Source organism: Monodelphis domestica, chromosome 1, assembly GCF_027887165.1.
Source record: "Monodelphis domestica isolate mMonDom1 chromosome 1, mMonDom1.pri, whole genome shotgun sequence".
Taxonomy (NCBI): domain Eukaryota; kingdom Metazoa; phylum Chordata; class Mammalia; order Didelphimorphia; family Didelphidae; genus Monodelphis; species Monodelphis domestica.
The window spans coordinates 405,257,445-405,276,969 of record NC_077227.1 but is presented as its reverse complement, the minus strand read 5'-3'; the positions used below and the strand labels follow the sequence as shown (position 1 = coordinate 405,276,969).

The window sequence follows — 19,525 nt, the reverse complement described above, 5'->3', positions numbered from 1 at the left end:
GCCCAATCTCCTTCCCAATCCAGGAGGGACTAAAATAGCTAATGTAAGTGATATTAACCTACATGCTGAGCTTTCTGAACATTAGCAACCTGGGCTTGCTATGGCTATGATGGAAGCTAGTAACACCAAGAATGCTGCAATGATGGCTAAATGGTATCTACAGTGCCTAAACCACAATGGTATCCACCATGGAAACTATATAGAGTGAGCTGTAGACTTCTAGGCTGGGCCCAATGTATTGCAGTAGAACTTGGGAATCAGTGGTTTGTTACTGTGCTTTCTCCCTCCTCTTTGTGGGATGGGGGGGGGGGGGGGACATGGCAGGCAAGGCACTGAGGGGGGTGCAAGGCCCTCAGTCAGGGGGGTGGGGGAAGGGGCCTGGCACTCCATTTCTAAAAGGTTCGCCATAACTGATATATAGAAATCTCTAGGTTTTCAAAATAAGATAATTCCTTTTCTATACTCATCAAGTTGAATAAGCAGAACTTTACTTTTTTCTATTTAATTTACAGAGCAAGTATTTTTAAAATGGATAAAAATACAAAATATTATTTTGTAAATTTATTATCCATAATCTTAATTTCTCAGAATGCAGTCACTTTATCTTTCTGCATCAGAGAACAAATTCATACTTTAAAGACCTTGCATTGATTTCTTTTGACAACTCTGCCCTTCAAAATTATCCATTAAATTCATGCTTTTAAGGAAAAAATTTTTGAGTAAAACAAATTTGCTTCATATTTATTATCACTAAGAAAAAAAGGCCACTAAAAGGTATTTACCTTTCCAATTATTTCCTCATAAGAAAACTAATGTTTCAAAATAATATTTAAGTGCTCTGCTTCCATAGTGTAACTCAATTTTGCAAGCCATCTTTCTAAATGAACTGCTTTTTTCTAAAAAGGCATGAATGTCTTGGGGAAAGAATTTGGTATCGAACTTTAATTCTTATGCAAGTAGATTGAACTAAATGATTTCTGAGTCTGGGAGCACTAGAGTCCTATTTCTGTGATTTAGTGATCCTTAGACAGACATATGAATCATCATTGTGTGGAAATTTACTGTAGGCTGGAATGGGCCAAGGAAGGCTTCCTGGAGGGGAGGAGCATGGTTGGGGCACAGATAGCAAAAACATTAAAGATTGAAAACACAAGTGATCTTTAGGGGAGGTAAGTGATTCAATTTTGCTTGAACAGGTATGCGGTAGTGGAAGAGAATAATTTAAAAAGCATTTGGTTCCTCACAAGCTTGGGAGGTGGGTACTATTATTATCATCATCCTCATTTTACAAATGAGGAAACTGAGGCAGACTGCGGTTTAAGGCGCATGCCTAGGGTCACACAGCTACTGAGGTTGAATTTAAACTCAGGGCTTCGGAGCTTCACTTTCCACTCCATCCACGTGCCCCTGGCCAAGTAACTGTGCAAGTCTTCCTATCCTGTTCTTTTGCCTTCTTGCCTCTCCAGGATAACGTTATTTTCTCTAAGTCCCAGAACCATAGAATCACGTTTATGGAAAATTCACCGCGAACCATCCCATTATCCGTGGGTTACCAATTGCCCGCCTATCGCCACCACCGCCACCACCACCTCCTCCTCCCACAGCAATTTATAACGGAGCGCGGGAGAGCCGGCTTTCGAGGCCCGTAATCTATCGCCTACGCATGCGGGGCATGTTACCTTATTCCCCAGAGCTGCCCGACAGAGCGCCTGACGAAAAAGAATATGATTTCTCTAGGGTTGTGGCGCGTTACATCTTATTTTCTCCAGGGATGGCTTGGGCATGAAATGTGTTGAATTTCCCTAATTTAGGACTCCCTAGAGCAGGATTGGGCACGGAGGAGGAACGGGGCTGGGACCCTAAAGGGAAGGCGCAGAACGGAGGGAGGCTTTGGAATCAGGGTGTACGGAACTCAGGCGAACTCCTAGGACAGGCCCAGCTCGGGAGAGGGTCCTCGGCCGTAACGCTGAACAAGAGAGGGGAGGGGAGGGGAGGGGAAGGCGTTGGGGCTTCCGGTGGCGGCGGCGGCGGCGGCGGCGGCGACGCGGCCGTGGCGACGTTTGCAGGTAGCACGGCCCTGTCCTGAGCGCAGTGGAGAGGGGTGGGAGTCTTGAGGGCATCCTTTACGTGCCGCATTGGCTCTCCCCGGGTCCTTCTCCAAAGCTGTGGATCACCTGGAGGGAGGGGGGAATTAGGGGTGAAGGGAAAACCCTCTTCTGGCGCAAGCGCATAACTCTCTGGGGCGCTGTGCCTCGCTACCTACTAGCATCCCCTTCGGCGCAGGCGCGGAATGCACTTTTTCTTCCCCTGATGCTACCCCTTTCTTTTCGGGGCCGTGGGCTAAGAAATGTCAGTCGCTGTCCGGAGGGGGCAGCCAGAAGGAATGGGAGAGATCCTTGTTCCTAGCCTTCATGTGGAATATCCTCAGACTCCAGGTCTGGGTTTTCTTCACTGTCACTTGAGTCCCAGAAAGGTGGGGGACACGTAAAGAGCCTGGGGAGACTGGCTGTAACTTATTCTTAAGAGAGGGTGGTGGCATCCTCCCAGGAGTTCCTAGCCATTTTCCCTTTCTAAGCCTGTGTCTTCATATATAAAATGGGAGCAGTAACACATGCCTTGAGCTGTTCTAATGGGACATCAAATGAAAGAATGTATTTGAAAGCTTTCCGAAACCCTAAAGCTGTTAAGTTGCAATCTATTATTAGTCCATAATTATGTGTATTTGAGAAAAAAAATAGCTTCTCTTGTTCCTTATATTGTATAATCTTGGATGAGTCATTGCTCCCTCTCCCTGGGCTTTAGATTTACTTCTGTGGCTTGCTTACTAGTCTCAAAGTATTGACAGTAGTATAGAGAAGAAAGTAAGAAATGGAGCTTCCATGAAGGAGATTGTGCATGGGAAGGTGCTTTGAACACTCTGAGGTGAAATAGTAATAATAATTGTAGGATTGTAAATCTAGCCTGGAAGAGATTCCTAGAGGCCTTCTAGTCTTAAGGAGGTTATGTGTCTTTTCCAAGGTCAGATAGGTGGTAAATATCAGAGGTGGCTTTTTATATAGGGCTTTTAGGTTTGCAGAGTACTTTTCCTCTTTACTAAATGAGAGAGGGGTAGTTAAATTTTGTTATCTTCATCTTAGAGATGAGGAATTGAATCACCTTCAGTTAAAATTTTTTGGGGGTTCACAGCTAATATTGTCATAACCAGGGCCTCAAATTTAGGAGAGTTTCCGTACCTTCTCAATATATTGTAATAGTGAAACTTTAGAGCAGGAAAGAAACTTCACTTTGCAGATAAGGTAACAGGTCTAGAGGGAGTAAGTGTCCCCAGCTTATATATAGTAAGACTGTGGTTAAGTTGGGGCTAGAACCCAAGTTTCCTGACCCTTAGCCTAGTTGTCTTTTTCCTACACAATATATTGGCTCTCTCATACTGAGGCTGTTGGTCTGCCTGCCCAACACAGCAGAATTTTATTCTCATCAATTAGCCAGATATATTAGAGTACATAATTTTGTAAGAGAAGAAAGTGATTTTAATGTAGAAAACAGCATTATTTAATGGCTTTACCTTGTAAAGAGTGACAGAAAACTTTTGGGAAACAATATGTTCTGGAGTCACTGGAGAGGTGGTATATGCTATTAAGCTATGATATCAAAGGGGGAAGAGAGCCCCCTCTAATTGTGCATTAAGCAAAAAAAAAAACACTTTTGTCTCATTGCTGCCCAATATAGTGCCTGGTCCATAGTAGGCATTTAATAAATGTTTATTGATCAATTGATTATTGATTTTTTTATTGCTGCTTAGAACACAGCCATGCTTTTGTGTTTTAAAGGACATTGGTATTTTAGGCCAGAGGTGCCAATTATGGAGCCATGGAACATTCCCCAGTGTAGCCCAAACCAGAGTAAAATGTAATTGGGAAATATTTAACAAAACAGATAAAAAATACAGTAGAGCATAGATCATGTTGATGTGTAATTTTCTAAGCCAACATGTAGCCTCAGGGATCTTAATTATTGTTTAGTGACTCCCTTTATATTTGAGTTTGACAGCACTATTTAACTTATCCCAGCTTTACCTACTCCCCATCCTTGCTGAGTAACACATTGATTTCAGCTGCATCATAAAGCTTATTTTATTTTGTTTCACGATTTGTATATCTCCTTAGGAAGTTGTATAGGATAGTCAAGTTATACTGCTTTTAAAAGGAGACAGCTACAAAGTCTGGGATAAGGTATGGGCATAGAAAGAGAGACAAAAGGAACATTAAAAAAAAATACTAGACCTTTGTATTTTCTCCTAAAAATAATAAAGAATCTGGGACTTGAATCATTCTCAATCCCTGGAAACAGACCTACTTTCCATTTCTTTTATGAAATTTTCTTTTTTTATCTTTTGCAAAGGTCTATAAAGTGTTCAAGGGAACTCACTTGATGTTGCTTAACCAGTCCAACAATACATACAGCATTGTCAAAGATTGTGTCAGAAAAGGTCTTAGACATATGTCAGGGATACAGAAAATATTAGGTCTTTTATCACAGCTAATAGTCAAGACATTGGTTCCTTATTTGGAAAACTTAGCTGTGATCCTAGTGACCATGTAAAATAAATAGCAGGGGTTGACTTTTGATAGGTTTATTAGTGAACCACAGATGGGAAGTGTAACTAGCATCTGTAAAATATCTTTTAAAGATATATCTTAATTTGACTTTTTCTCTTGCATTTTTCCAGCCCAGCTTTGGAATATTTACATTCTATTTCAAATCTTTCACTTTGGGGATATCAGACACCCTGTGCTACAGGACTGTGTGACATCATAGATTAGGAATTCTCTGAAATTCAAGTGTACTTGAAGAACAAGAGAAACCCTATAGAGAGATCAGCAATAGCCTTTCTCTGGATCCTCTAGAACAGGGGTCCCCAAACTACAGCCCGTGGGCCACATGTGGCCCCCTGAGACCATTTATCTGGCCCCCACCACACTTCTGGAAGGAGCACCTCTTTCACTGGTGGTCAGTAAAAGGAGCACTGTATGTGGTGGTGCTGCAAAGTGCAGCATTGCTCATGTACAGTGCTACTTCCAGTGACAATCCTTTTTGTGGCGCCTTGTTCTGAGAGTAACTGATGGAAGACGACCACATGGTGAGTGGCATTCTGGGGGAGGAGATTCCGCACTATGTATATTGCTGCCCGGTATAGTGGTGGCGGTGAGGGGCCTGTGCAAGGTGTGACAGGCTCATCACAGCCAGTGCTGCAGCCTCCACCATCCCAGACAGCAGTATACAGATTTGTTCATTTTTTTTTTAATAGTCCAGCCCTCCAATGGTCTGAGGGACAGTGAACCCCCATGTAAAAAGTTTGGGGACCCCTGCTCTAGAAGGAAGGCAAAGAGAAATACAATGTTGCTAAACTTCTTTGTGTGAATGACTTACTATTGAAAGCCTTCTTCTCTTGTAAAGTTGCTGTCATTGGTTAGGATCATGGGTTCCTGTAGAAATGATTAGTTAGAAGATAAATGGTCAGCAAGTGACTTGTTTGAAAATAACCTAGTCCTAGCACTTTCAGAAAATTATTGCTGTTTCCTGCTCCCTCAAGCAATTCTTCTCCCAGTCCTTCCATATACCACCATCTAATATGAGAAAAAAAAATATGATATTCCATGTTAACAAGACACCTTGAATTGGTGCGAGAAGATATACTCCCTTACATGGTGTATCTTATCTTATAAATATTAGAGGCCCAATAAATATTTAGTAGGAGAAAGGGAGAGTGATTGTTAAAGTAACCATAGGATACTATATCTAATGATATTTTCAAATACTAAAAATATGACTGTTTTGTGAAATTCAGCAAAGAAGTCTCCAGGAAAGCCCTCAGGAATCTGTGCTTCACCATGGGCTGCTTAACATTTTTATCAGTAACTTGAATAAAGGCATAGACTCATCACATTTGCAGATAACACCTAGCTGGGAGTGATGCTAACACAATGGAAGACAGAGTCAGGATTCAAAAGGGTTTTCACAGACAGGGAGATCATTGAGCCAAATCTATCAAGATAGAATTCAGTAGAGATGAATATAAAATCTTACACTCAGACATGAAAAATCAACTTCAGAAGTACAAGACGAGGGGGACCATGCTCTGAAAAAAATCTGGAAATGTTAGTAGATTACAAATTCCATATGAATCTGCATTGAAGAGTGGCAGGAAAAAAAAGAAAGAAAAATGCAATTTTAGGCTGCATTGACAAATGTAACTTTCAGGAATAGGTTGATGATAATTTCACCTCATTTTATTCTGCCTTATCAAGTCTCATTTGAAGTAGTGTTCAATTCTGGGCATATTGGTAAAGATATCGATAAGCTGGAAAATAACCCAGGGGAAGGCCCCTTAGGATAGTGAAGATTTCATTAAATAGTCATACAAGTTTTAGTATGCTTCCAATTTCTTTGAGAACAGTAAAGAAACCTCAGAAGTTTTTGAACACTGATGTCTTGAATCTCCAAAGGTTGTTGGGTTTCAGAAGAGTTATGTTTTTCTTGTATGAACAATTTTTAAGACATGATAGCAGCCTGGTTCATTTAGACTTTTCCAATGTTTTAAGAGCTCCGTTTGTCTGCTTCTCACTTGCTCAGCCTCTGTTTTAAGGATCTACAAGTGTAATTGGTGAATTTAACTGTCATGAAATGTTAGGAAACCATATTTCCAGTTTACTTAGTTTATTCTTGAGGAAACTGAGGGACCAGAAGAGTTAAATTATCTGGTCAAGGTCACAGAGCTAGTAACAGAGTCAGAACTCACATACCATTATTTTGCTATGAAACAAGTAAATTCAGCAGAATTCTTTAGGGTTCATTTCTCAGTAACAAGAGAGAATATAATGAATTATATGTGACTTTTAGAAATGTTTGATGTGAAAGATTTACTAGCATTACCTGGATGGTAGTAGCCCCTATCCTATCCTTCAAGTCTTTGGGTGGGGATCTTTGTACTCAAAATAGTAGCTTCTATTATGACTAAGGGATATGAATTTGTAAAAGACAATAGCATGTCCTTTGACCCCACCTATGTCTTTGACAAGTGAACAAATGCCTAGTAAGGTATATAAATCTTAAGTCTAGGATAGAGTTCTGAGTGTTGTGGGTTATTGGTTACCTGACCAAATGAAAAGGTGAGGTCCAGAAATAGAAGGTACTGAAGGAAATATGGGAATAAATAATTGTTCTTGGTGAAATCCATTTTAGATACAGAGAAATCCAATTTCAAGAAACAGCCAAAAAATTGATCCTCTTGAAGTTATAAATACAGGTAGGGGAAGTTGGTACTTGAGATAATCAATATTCCGTGTAGTCTGCTCATTTGATTCCCTAAAAGGAAGATCATTGGGTTCATAGGATCTTAGATTTAGAGTTGAAAGGAACCAGAGAGAATACCTAGCCCAACTCCCACATTTTATAGCCTAGGCTGGGTGTTTTCAAAGTTTCATAGGTTTAGTAAGGGCCTAAACTGGATTTTAATCTAGATCTTCTGTCTCCAAGCCCAACATTCTTTCCAGTATACCATGAAGGAATTTGCTATTCAAGTTAAGAAATAGGACTAAATAACTCTGAGGAGTCTTCCAACTCTTGGAGATTCTATGACTTGTTTGTATATGGCTAGAAGGGAGGGAGGGAACCTCATTAGCTTAGAATGAAAAAAATTTTGGCTAGATAGTGGGAAGTGAGGCTTAAAACTTGGAGATAGTGATAATAGGAAAGGCATGCAAAGGCATGGAGGCAGAAATGAAAATCATTTATGTCAGTCAGTGAGCAGACCTGCTTGACTGGAATGGAGTGTGTGTACTTGCCTTCTTTACTCTCAAATCTTAAGTAAACTGACTTTGTTGGTATTGAAAATAATTATTTAGCTAGCAGCTGAAAGGACAGAGCATTTCGAGACTAGAGCAAAGGCAGAAATGTACCCCCACTCTGAAGCCAAGGCCTTCCTGTATTTTATTGGCTCTCGCTATACGTTATGATAGGAATCTGCTTTCAGGTATCCAGTTCTTTATCCCTTTGGTCGTGGTCCCCATTTAAATTGTATTGGTTGGATCTCTTTTGCATATAACTCAGAAAGTTGTACTTCTGCCCAGATCATATGGCTTTCTTTACTCCACCCTGCCGCCTGGTTGTTGGGTTTTCAGAAAGCATTGGTTTACTTTTCATTTCAGTCTGCCAATTCCATGCTGACCTTGGCACAAACATAGCTCTTGGCAAAGAAATGTTTTCTTCACTCCTGCACTACACAGATTCCCATGGTGGCTGTCACCAGCTCATGGAAGAGCACAGCATGAATTTCTATAGTGTTGACATCCAGCTGCAGGGCTCAGATATCATTTGAGCAGTCCACAGTCCTTCTTCCAGAGAAATTGTCACCTAGGTATAGAAATGGCTTATGCCAGCATCTAGAAGAACACATTTTATCACCTGAAATTTTAAAGCCATTTAGTTTTTCTAACTAGTGTCCATACTTCTGGAGCTATCATTCGTGTCCTACCTATAAAATTCGGCTCAGGTGGTAGGTTAACTTATCTTTGAATTAGAGCGTCTGGAAATTTTCCAGAGGCACTTAAGACAAACTGTATTCAGTGTCTCAAGCTCATTTGGTTCCCCAAAAGGAGAGTCAAAAGGATCGCAGGATCTGAGGTTTAGGGTATAAGTACATTATGGCAGAACACTGGTCAGTCCCAAAGGGCATTTCATACAGTAACTGAATTCCTGGAGAATTTTGCAAATCAAATCCTGTTATAAAAGCATTAAAGGAGCTCTTATTTAAAGGAAACAAATGAATTGGGTTTTCTTACACTTGCCATTCATTACTCAAAGAAAAGGCAAGATTGGACCCAAGCTCAGCATCTAATAGTAGTGGGCCTAAATTATACACTTTACTTACCTCTCAGCTACCTTATGCAAGTCTTAGTTCTCTCATTTATAAGATGAGGATGAAAATGCCCAGAGACATGAAGTACAACTTGTTCAGCATTGCCCAACTCAGACTCACATGTCGTGACTCCTCAAAATCCTTTTCTTTAGACTTTCCGAGATGCACCAAGAAGACTTCTCAGGAGGAGTCAGCGCCCTTCAGCCTTCCAGACACACACACCTGTGTATAGGGGGTTTTGTTGGTGGGGAAGGAGAGGCTGTCTCCAAGTGCAGCCAGCAGCAGAATCAACCAAGAATAATGTTCTGAAGATTCCTTATGCAAGCAGCAGCTATTCATATCATAGGACCGTAGGTTTAGAAATGAAAGGGGACCTTGTCCAACACTCTCCTCATCTTCCAGGTGAGAAACCTGAGGCTCAAGGTCACAGCAGAAGGTAGCAGAGGCAGCTCTTGTGCCACCTGACTATATTGTGGCCACCTCTTTAGCTCCCATTCTTACCTGAGCTCTAGGTGAGCCAGGGAACTGAGAGGCAGCCAGCACAATGTAAAAAAGACAGAGACATTTTATGTTACAATTCAATGGGTCCCATCCATCTCATTGTTGATAATCATTAATCTTCTATATCACTTTAAGGTTTACAAAGCACTTCCCTCATAACAAACTTATGGAAAAGTGATCTAGTAACCAGGTCTAGCTTGTGGTCTATTAACCAGGGTTGGGATTTTTATTTAGCTCCCATGTGATGCCACTTTTAGCACTCTCAACCAACTATACAAGTGGTGTCAAACTCAAAAAAAAGCAGGCCACTGTACTATATAAGGATCTCTGTGGACCATATATTGACTTAGAAAATCACAAATGAATATTATCTATATTTTATTGTAGTTTTATTTATTTTGTTAAATGTTTCCCAATTGCATTTGTCTGGTTTGGGCCACATTCAAGAGTGTTGTACCAATATGTGACACCTCTGCACTACCCAATTGCTACCTCTAAAGTTCTTCTAACGAGGATCTGGTTTAGTTCCCTTTTAAACCCTAGAGTTTGTAAAGCTTCATTGGTGTCTTGTTTGACATAGAATCAAGAAATGTTTAGGAGACACTATTCCAAAAGGCAGAGACAGATCCTTTTTTCCTTTATGTTACAAAGGGCAAGTGGAGCTGGCCAACCAATAATAAACTTTGAGTCAGTCACCAGGTGCTTCCCTATTGGCCCACTTGAATGAATCAGGTGCATGCATATGTAGTGAATCAGGTTGCCTTGGCTTGTTAAAGATCAGTTACAGTGCCTTCTGGGTGACCACACCTAGCACTTGTGTCACCATGAATTGATGGTATAAATTGCTCAAGTATTGGGGCAAGTCACAGGTCATTCTACTTTCTAGAGATATTAGGTAAAATGCAGTTTTTGCTTTTGAAAACAAAATCAATACAGTGATGTTATTGCCAGTGACTAATCACACATAGCCTTCAGTTTTTCCCTCTTATTTTTCAACCCATGTGCCCCTTCTCCTAGAAAGCTAACTCATAAGTCTTCTATATATTATAAACTCCATGACAATTGAAAAATGTCTCATTTAATCTTTAAATACCTCCTGAAGCAGAAATAGGAATATTTATATGGCAGACAATAAGTGTTTGAAGAACAATGGAAAGAAAAGGGTTTTATATTATTTTAGACTGTCATTGTGTCAAAAAGGAATACGTAAATCATTGGTGTATCCTTAACCTGGGTTACAGGAGCATAAGAAGCTGTGAGTAAGTCTTTTTGGCTTCTTATACTTGATCAGCCAAGATCTAAAGGGAACAAAAACAGATATTTGTTAGAAGATTTTAGAATGTTAAACCTTTCCTTTTCCAGCTAATTGGCTTTCCAGCTTGACTTTTGAAGAGGGGAAGACTGAAGTAGTCCCCATCAGGGATGGTGCATAGCTTCTTAGGCAGATCCCCAAAGGGGTTATGTCACTAGTTTTCTGGTTGCAGCTGTAAATTTTTTTTTTTATTCCTGCCTTCTGTCTGAGAATCAATACTAAGCATGGATTTGAAAGCATAAGGGCTATAAGGGGTAGAAGGGCATTTGGGGTTAAGTGACCTTGCCAGATTTAATCCCAGGTCTTCCCAACTCCAGGCCTGGAATTCTATCTAGTGAGCCACCTAGCTGTCCCATAAGATAATTTTCAAAGGAATTAGCCAGTATTGATAAATGTAGAATGGGATTAAAAGATTTCTAGATCCACCATAAACTCAAATAGTGGTTCCATTTGACATCTTGAAATCATGTCAACTGATAAAAAATATTTAGAAGAAAACCTTTTCTGTATGGATTTCAATGAAATTTGGTCCCTGACTTAATATAGTATGATTGATTGCATTGATTGAGATCTCTAGTTCACAGAATTATAAGTAAGTACTTTTGTTGTTTGTAAGGATGCTCTCCCCCCATAAGTATTTTGGTTTTTGTTTGTTTGTTTTTCTTTTAAGTTATATCTTCAGAATACTGGACAACTCGATGCTCCATGACACATTGGAGAAGCCGTTGAAAATTGAGTGGAAAAGAAATCAAAGAAGCAAATAGAGTTCACTTGCTGTTCAGGGCCTTGTGCCCCTCCTACCCTGCCTGCCCAGCAGAGACCATGTACTGCCTTCAGTGGTTACTGCCTGTCCTGCTCATCCCAAAGCCCCTCAATCCAGCTCTCTGGTTCAGTCATTCGATGTTCATGGGCTTCTACCTTCTGAGCTTCCTCCTGGAGCGGAAGCCATGCACAATCTGTGCCTTGGTCTTCCTGGCAGCCTTGTTCCTTATCTGTTACAGCTGTTGGGGAAACTGTTTCTTATATCACTGCACTGGCTCCCACCTCCCTGAATCAGCTCATGATCCCAGGATAGTGGGGACTTAGGATCCTCACATGCTGCTAATTGGTTGGCTTTAAAGATGAGAACCTAAGGGGAAAGGATGTTCACAATATGATTGATCGATCACAGGCTTTCTGCATGTCTGTGTAGACTAGATTAGTACATTCCTGATTGGGCATCCTTCACCTGGGACGTGTCACTTCCAGTCTTTTTACGATGTGAACAAAGGCACCACTGGTGCTTTTGGTTTGAAGCCCAGCTGTGGTCAGTGGTTGTTGCTGTTTTTCTTCTGCCTTCATTCCTACACCTCATTGACTGGATGATCACCCTTTCATCTCAGATCTTGCCAGGGGACCAGACCCAATATGGCCAGCCTCACTCTGCTGCTCCAGGGATCTCCACTATGGAGCAGCAGGATTCATGTCTTGTTCTTACCTAGGTGAACCCTGTCTGGAGTGCAACTAGTTTCCTTGTCTCCAACCTCTCAGCCTTATATTGCCCATAGGGCTAATTGAGTCATTGTCATCATACACTCATCTCATAACTGCAGAAACCCCAGCTCTTCACTGAAGCCACTGGCACTTGGGAGCTCCGGCTTCCTGCTCAATAGGCTAGAATGAAATGTGTTTTGGCATTTCAGTGCTGTCAACATTTAACTGTCCTGTTTCTTTTTCTGAAAGAAACGATGGCTCTCTTGCAATAGTTCCTGAGTATCAGAACAAGGGTATGTCTTCCTTTATAGTGCCACATTCTTCCCCAATTTCTGGAGTTTACAGGGTTCTCATTTCTTAGGGGCAGTACTGTGAGCCATTGGAGTTTTTTATCTTTTGTCCTAGTTCCTTCAAATCTGCTGATTCCCACATGACTGGGTTAGAGGAGATCTTTGCTTTCAGAGTGGTGATGAGCAATTGATGGTTTTGGTTGGGGATTATCTTGTTTTTATTAGCTTGGAAGAATGTATATTGCATATCTGAATTGGGAATTTATCACTAGCACAGATGATACCTGTACAATGGTGGAGATTGTTGAATGAAGGAAGTCCTAGAACACAACAACCTAAATGGAACAACTCAGGAGAGGTGATAAGAAGTGGCCATTTCCATTCCATATTGGGAACTTGGGCTTTATCTTCAGAGATTCCACAGTACAAAGAAATAGCCAGGAAGAAGACTTTGTTGTTTTTCTTAGTATACTTCCAGTCTGATCCACTCTCTCATCGTCCCTGGGATTGACTGAGGAGTGGGAGGTGACCTGGGCAGAGGACTGAACTTGGTGCTTGTCACCTGGGGAATTAGACCTAACAGCAACATTTTTGAAATTTAAGGGCTGCTGGTTAAAATATTGTTTTATTTTGGGTTGGCTCAATTGCACAGCTGTTTAAGATGTTTAATAAAAGCTTTATAAACTTTGGTCTGTGGACTCCAAGTGATTTGTAGAATCCTTACAGTACTGTTGATTTTTATACTTTAAATGAAGGTAGCAGAGAGCAGTCCTTTGTGGCACTAGAATGCAGCCCCAGTTGGGAAATTGCATGGAGAGGAGGTGAAGAGGGGAGGCAGAAGGACTCGCCTTACCATTGCAGATGTGAGGCCCAGCAAGAAGTGATTTATCTTAAGGTCACATTACCCAGGGTTCTGCCCATTTGTTGTTCTTTGCCACCTTCAATTGTCTTTGGTTCCAGCTGGCCTTCTTTTTCTAGGCTGGAACTTCCCTGTCCTTCAAACTTCTGAACTCAAGATGTCATATCTCGCTATGAATCCTCCCCTGGACACTGGCTCTAAGAACTTATTATACACTCTATTCCCAGGGTCTAATATGGAAAAGTAGGCGGAGAAATAATCTTTGCCTATTGAATTCCAACAACTTCCGCCAGGGGGCACCACAGGACAGGCGAGGGGAAGAGAGCCAGTTACCTTGAGTATATGTATCAGTGTAGCCCCCAGAATGGAGATGAGAGCTCAAAGCTAATAATAATAGTCACAGCCCCAGAGAGGACCTTTGAGGTCGTTGGCCTTTTTGGAGCAAGGGACTAGTCCAGCTCTCACATTTTATAGGTGAGGTTAGTGTGAGAGGGGGCATTTTAACCTAGGCCCTTTGACTAGTGTCAGTGTACTTGCCACTGTGCCAAGCTACCTCCTCTATATGAGATAAATAGGCCAGTATTATCTAGATTTTGTGAGGAAACTGGCAGGAGCAAAGAAATGAAAAGACTGTCTCGTCTTCTCACCGATGTTAAACCATTTTTACCAGTGAAGACAAGGACCCCCAAACACAGGTGTTAAGACGCATTAATTGGCTTAGTATGACTGCCTCACTGTGAACACTTTTCATGTTTTCATAGCAACAGCCACAGTATGCAGCACATGCTTAATAAAAGCCTGTAAACTGATTGAGCCCTGATTCAGGCCCCGTCTTGACTGAGGATCCATTTTGGCTTTTCCCATTGCCTGGGAAGATAAAATGGGAAATAGGAAACAGAAGAGAAGATTAAGGAGACTGAGATGTGAGGACCCAGAAGGAATAGGGAGAAGGGAATGGAAATGGGGAAGAGGAGTGGCCAGGTAGGCCTGGAGAGAGAGCTCCATAGTGACCAGGCCCCCGCAGGTGATCAGCTAGGCATTCTTTTTTGGGGGGGAGTTGGACTCACAGCTTCCCCTGAAAAATTTGGAAGGTCAAGATGATATCCAGAAACCTTTCTGGTACTGACACTGAGTCTTAAAGCCAGAGGCCAGTGAACACGTGTGGGGAAGGAACTAAGACTGCTTATGAACTCAGTAGCCATTGTCTCTTAAGTACAGTAACTGTGGATATTTTCAAGGATCTGTGATTTCATCCATGACATCATCCTTTTACCTCCCAGGACACAGGGATGTCTTCATGAGATGCTGTAGCCACTTTGGAGGTCCTTTTGAACTTAATCTGGCCAGTCTTCAGATAAAAAGCAGACCCTTCAAGGCATTTCAGCTTAGGACTTGCTCAAGCTTAGGCTGAGCTGGTATAGCCTCTTGATAACCCAGGATCAACTACTCAGCACATCGGGGCTTCAGAGAAGAATGATCTTGATAGTGGCAGCTACATATACCTATGTGTGTAAACATGCCTATAGAGGTACACCGCCTCCTCCCCACAGACACATTCTGTTGCACCAGTGAGGTCTGTTTGTGTTTAATCAGACAAAATGCAAAGTATTTACAAACCACCTTTTTGCAGTTCTCAAAACATTCTTCCCTCCCCATCCCCCACCAAGGCTGAAAGCTACACACCCAGCCAGACCGGAGTGAGGGTGAGAGACCCCAAGGCCTCTGCATAGTCATCTGGAATTTACAAAACACTTAAAAAAAAGACAGCTTCAGACTCTTGTAGCAAGGACTGAATTCTTCAAGACAAGAATGCTAAAGAGCATCCAGACAGTGACAGCAATCATTATGGTACAGCTTCATTAGGTAACAAATTGCCTTTTTATTGGCTGGAGGGGAGGGGAGGTTGAAAAATGGAAATGGGGAAACCCTCAGAACTGGCTGGGGCATCTAGGAAAGCCATTACCAATGCCCTTCCATGCAGGCAAGGGCTGGTTGGTACAAAGAATCCCAGCCACCACCTCCTGGGGGCTCCCTGGGTATGAGCCTGCATTCTCAGCTGATTGGTGCAGAGACTGGAAAGATTAACCCCAGGTGTGCAGCCCCAGGCACTGGGCAAACCTAGCACTGGGCAAGTGAACCCCAAGGTGCCCGTGGTCATTATTGCTATACTACTGAGAGGTGGAAGGGACGACTGACTGGGCATACCACTGGGGGATATGGAGTAGGAAGAAGGTAATGTACAATGTTCCCCAAAGGATTTTTTTACATGTTAAATATGGACACACAGCTACACACATGCACCCACATACACGCACACATGCCAACCCTGGCTTCCTAACCTTTTGAGGACCTCTTTCGCAAAGTTAAATTTCTGAGGAAATGTTGCTCCTTCCACCCCATTGCCATCAGCAATAACAACCTTGTTACGGTCCTAGCCTAGAAAGACAAACTTGGTGGGAAGATGGGAGATTAGGGGTTGGGGTGGGAGGTAAAGACAGGATAGGAATAAGGAAGACATAGCCAAAAGTGGCAGTGAGCCTTTAGGATCTATAAGAAATGCCAGGCCCCTTTCAGGCTTTGTTCTGACCCAGGAACACTCTAGGTCTAAATTCCCTTATCTCTAATAGTTGTTTCTGTCACTCGATTTTAGATTTCTTCAGCCAGGCCCTACCACCTTTCTCCAGCCTCATGAGCTGGAGAAACATCTAAAATTTTTAAAGGTAGCAAGTTTCTTGTCATTGGAGGTTTCCAAGCAGGGATCCCATCAGGGATAATGACAAGGGGTTGAACTGTATAACTTCTAAGGTCACTTCCAACTCTGAAACTATGAAAAAAACTGGCTGCCCCCCAAAAAAGACATCAATTCCTCCCCCAATTTCTCCATATCTTGTCATTTGGGGCTAACAGTGATCTGGTGTGCACTGCCTTGGAGGGGGCAGGGGTATAACAGGTCATCTTTGTCATCGGGTTCTCAACTTTGAAGCCAGATTTAACTTGTCAAACTCTCAGCCTCTTGTGGTGTTTCAGGGTTCTCGGGTCCCAGGTCTAACACTAATCCACTGTGTGATATAGGAAAAGTTGTTTTTGGTTTTTTTTCCCCCTTCTTCTAGGCCTCAGTTTCATCCTTTGTAAAATGAGGTCATTAGACTAGATGATCTAACTCTGACATTCAGTGGCACTGTGGTGGGTTGAAAGCCTGAAATCACCTGGTCAGAATTGGGGAAAAAAACCATTTTACTGAGTTCAGAATAAGAATAGAACCCTGATGGACTCAGACCACTGACTACTGCTGACCAGTCCCCAGCTCTGCCTTACCTCTTATAAAAACTAGGCTCTCTTGCTCTTCCCCATTTTTACCTCTTTTTCGCCCCAATTTAGAAGACTTCACCCCTGAGGATGCATATTTTTGAGATGGGAGGAGTCAAAAGCATGGAAGAGATTAAATGAGGATTCTATGCCAACCTTTACTGATGGAGCCCAGTGCTCTGTGGGCATCTCCTTTATAGTCCTGGAGATATTGCACTGGTTTAGAAGGATGGAGGATTGGGAACTATCTTTTTAAAACCTGCAGCCCCAAAGGATCAGGACCTGCTGCTATTCTGTAAGGAGGCAAAGAATGAAAACTGACAGGCTGATCCCTCCAAAATCTCCTTGGAATTCTTTAAGATATAGTCCTTTATTGGGGGGAGGGGGGCGCTACTGCAAAGGAGACTCCTGGGCCAACCTTCCCTGAAGGAATTTCAAGCATGATGTCTAGGGATAGCAAGACTTGACCCACATGGATTGGCAGGAAAGAGTATATGAGTGAAGGGTGGGAGAAGAACAAGCCCTGCAGCTCTGAAGGACCCTAGGGTTAGAGGTGATTCTTCAACTTGGAAAAGGGGATCTTTGGACAGCCCATGAGCCAGAAGCTAGGAATAAATAAATTGGGGAAAAAGACGTGGAAGAAGGGGTATTGTAAGAAGTAGGCCAAAATACTGAGCAGAAGTTTCCTAACTTCAGTCAGATGTTAAATGGGAACTCGGAGAACACATCCTCTAGGAATGTTCGCTCAATTTCAAGGGAAAGAGAGACCTCAACCTGAGGCCCCAGAAAATGTCAACAACATTATGATTTTCTAGTACAAGTCCTACAGAGTTAACTGATGAAGGAAGGAGACTAGACCAGACAGGGACTGGAAGACTGATATCTGCAACCTGCTTTGCACTGAGCCAGAGATGCACCTGTTCCCTTATCTAGGCAGACTCCAGGCCCTTTGGGCGGAGCTAGATGTGGTTCAGAAGAGCTGAGGTTATTCTCAGTTTTCAGCTATGAGTGAAAAAGGTTCTGACCTTCTTCACCCAAGAAATGCCTCAAGCTCTTTCATCCATAATAACCTGTTGCTGGACTAGCTGGTAACACCAGACAACAAGACAGGAAGGGGATCATGTTGTTTTGGAGGGAAATAGGGGGGATGAGGGGAGAGGGGCAGCTAGGGAAGGAAAGGGGGTCTTCAGTGCCCACATTGATCTTCAGTGCTGAGCTATCAGCCTGAGATCTGCTGCTCTAAGAATATGGTCCCTCCATCCTCCCAGTGAGCAGAGGGAGGCTAGGGGCTAGAACGCCCATATATACTAGGCCTAAGGCTCAGACATTCAGCCCTTCAGCTCCATCACTGGCAGCTCTAGGGCCACCACCCCACTGCAGCTCACCTCAAGGGCAAAATCATCATCACTGTTGGCAAGGAAGGGGTGACCAAGTCCCTTTAGCCAGGCAAGGGAGGAAGAAGTGGCCCATTACCCAAGCTCTGGGAAGAGCCCACCATAGCTACAGCACCATGGTCTCAGCTGGATAGGCCTCTGGCCCAGCAAGCCCTCAGGGTAATCCTGAGGAACAAGAGGGAGTCTTTGGCACCAGGGCCCCAGCCCAACTCTATAGATTCTCCCCAGGCTGATACTGGGGCTCTGTGGATGTGAAGTAGTCCTCCAGGAATGCTTGCAGGTATTCGAAAGTGGGCCGTTCTTCAGGGTCCTTTCTCCAGCACTGGCACATGAGGTCATGCAGGGATTCAGGGCATTCTGGTGGGCAGGGCATCCGGTATCCTCGCTCAACCTGGTCCAGCACCTCCCGATTCACCATCCCTATGTGTGAGGGTGAGAGGAGGAAAACTGAAGGGAGCAGGAAGGCAAGTGAGGGAAGTTCCCTTTCTTTTAGATGCTGAGTGCATTTAGAATCAGAGTTGAAATCACAGAAACTTCTAGAGCATTCTACCCTATAGTACTGCTGATGTGTGGTTATACAACCCAGTTGTGCCTTCTGGGGCCAAGCAAAATAAGTTTAATCCTCTTTCCACAGACAGAGAGACCCTTCAAATACTTGGAAGATAAAGATAATCACTAAGTCTTTCCTTCTCCATGCTAAACATTCCTAATGATCCATTCAATGAGTTTCCTCACCATCTTGACCATGAACCTGCTGATGTACCTCTTGAAATCTGGTTTCTGAGCCTAAACACAAAATTCCCTGATATGCTCTGACGCAGGACAGAGAGACCATCATCCCCCTCACCTGGGACATCAGGCTTGTCTTTGGATGCCACATTATTCTCTTGATTGCCTCAGCTCCTTTCTGCAGTACTTTCCAGGCCACAGCCCCTGACTGGAGGTACCACCAGAACTAGACTGTCCTTCAGTATCTTCTACACCATCCCAGCCTGATAGGAGTAAGAACCCACTGGTTCTCACTAGTGATGGGGCTGGTTACAGGCAGACTTCATGGATCATTCATTCTACTGTTCTGAATACAGGTCCCACCTTCTTCCTCAAACAGGGTATGTAGAGGATTGAGATGATGGTCAATAATCTCACTCTAATTGATTTTTGTCCACCTGCCACTAACCTGGTTACAACTGGGTATTAAATTAACAGTCACATTCTATTCCCTCCTTGGTGATTTTTTCCCCCTTCAGAGGACACATAGGTCTGAGAATTTACCAGTGATGCTTCATAAAGACTGCTCAAGACCAAGTACACATAGCTCCCAGCCCATTCTCAACCATCCAACTTAAACAATAATTTTTTTTCAATGTTGACCACCAGGGGATACATTTTTCAGGCCACCCATACCCATAAAGATTATTTACAAATCTATGTCAATAGAAAGAATACACACTTAAGCGAAATAATGGGTTCCTT

The 19,525-nt window shown here is 42.7% G+C and overlaps 2 protein-coding genes across 11 annotated transcripts in view; one reads left to right on the top strand and one right to left on the bottom strand.

Moving 5' to 3' along the window:
• Positions 1 to 1,970: 1,970 nt before the first annotated feature.
• Positions 1,971 to 13,182, top strand: BLCAP (BLCAP apoptosis inducing factor). The gene is made up of 3 exons (XM_007474360.3): positions 1,971 to 2,066; positions 9,070 to 9,319; positions 11,401 to 13,182. The coding sequence occupies exon 3, from the start codon at positions 11,553 to 11,555 to the stop codon at positions 11,814 to 11,816; it is 264 nt and encodes an 87-aa protein (XP_007474422.1). The 5' UTR covers positions 1,971 to 2,066; positions 9,070 to 9,319; positions 11,401 to 11,552; the 3' UTR covers positions 11,817 to 13,182.
• A 1,739-nt stretch (positions 13,183 to 14,921) lies between these two features.
• The window catches only part of SRC (SRC proto-oncogene, non-receptor tyrosine kinase), a 115,982-nt gene continuing 111,378 nt past the window's right edge, over positions 14,922 to 19,525 (bottom strand). For all 10 annotated transcript variants that reach the window (XM_007474355.3, XM_056811928.1, XM_056811927.1 and 7 more), the window contains one exon: positions 14,922 to 18,472. In XM_007474355.3, coding sequence (XP_007474417.2) covers positions 18,264 to 18,472 — 209 coding nt within the window. In that variant the 3' untranslated portion in view covers positions 14,922 to 18,263. The remainder of the gene's footprint in view (positions 18,473 to 19,525) is intronic.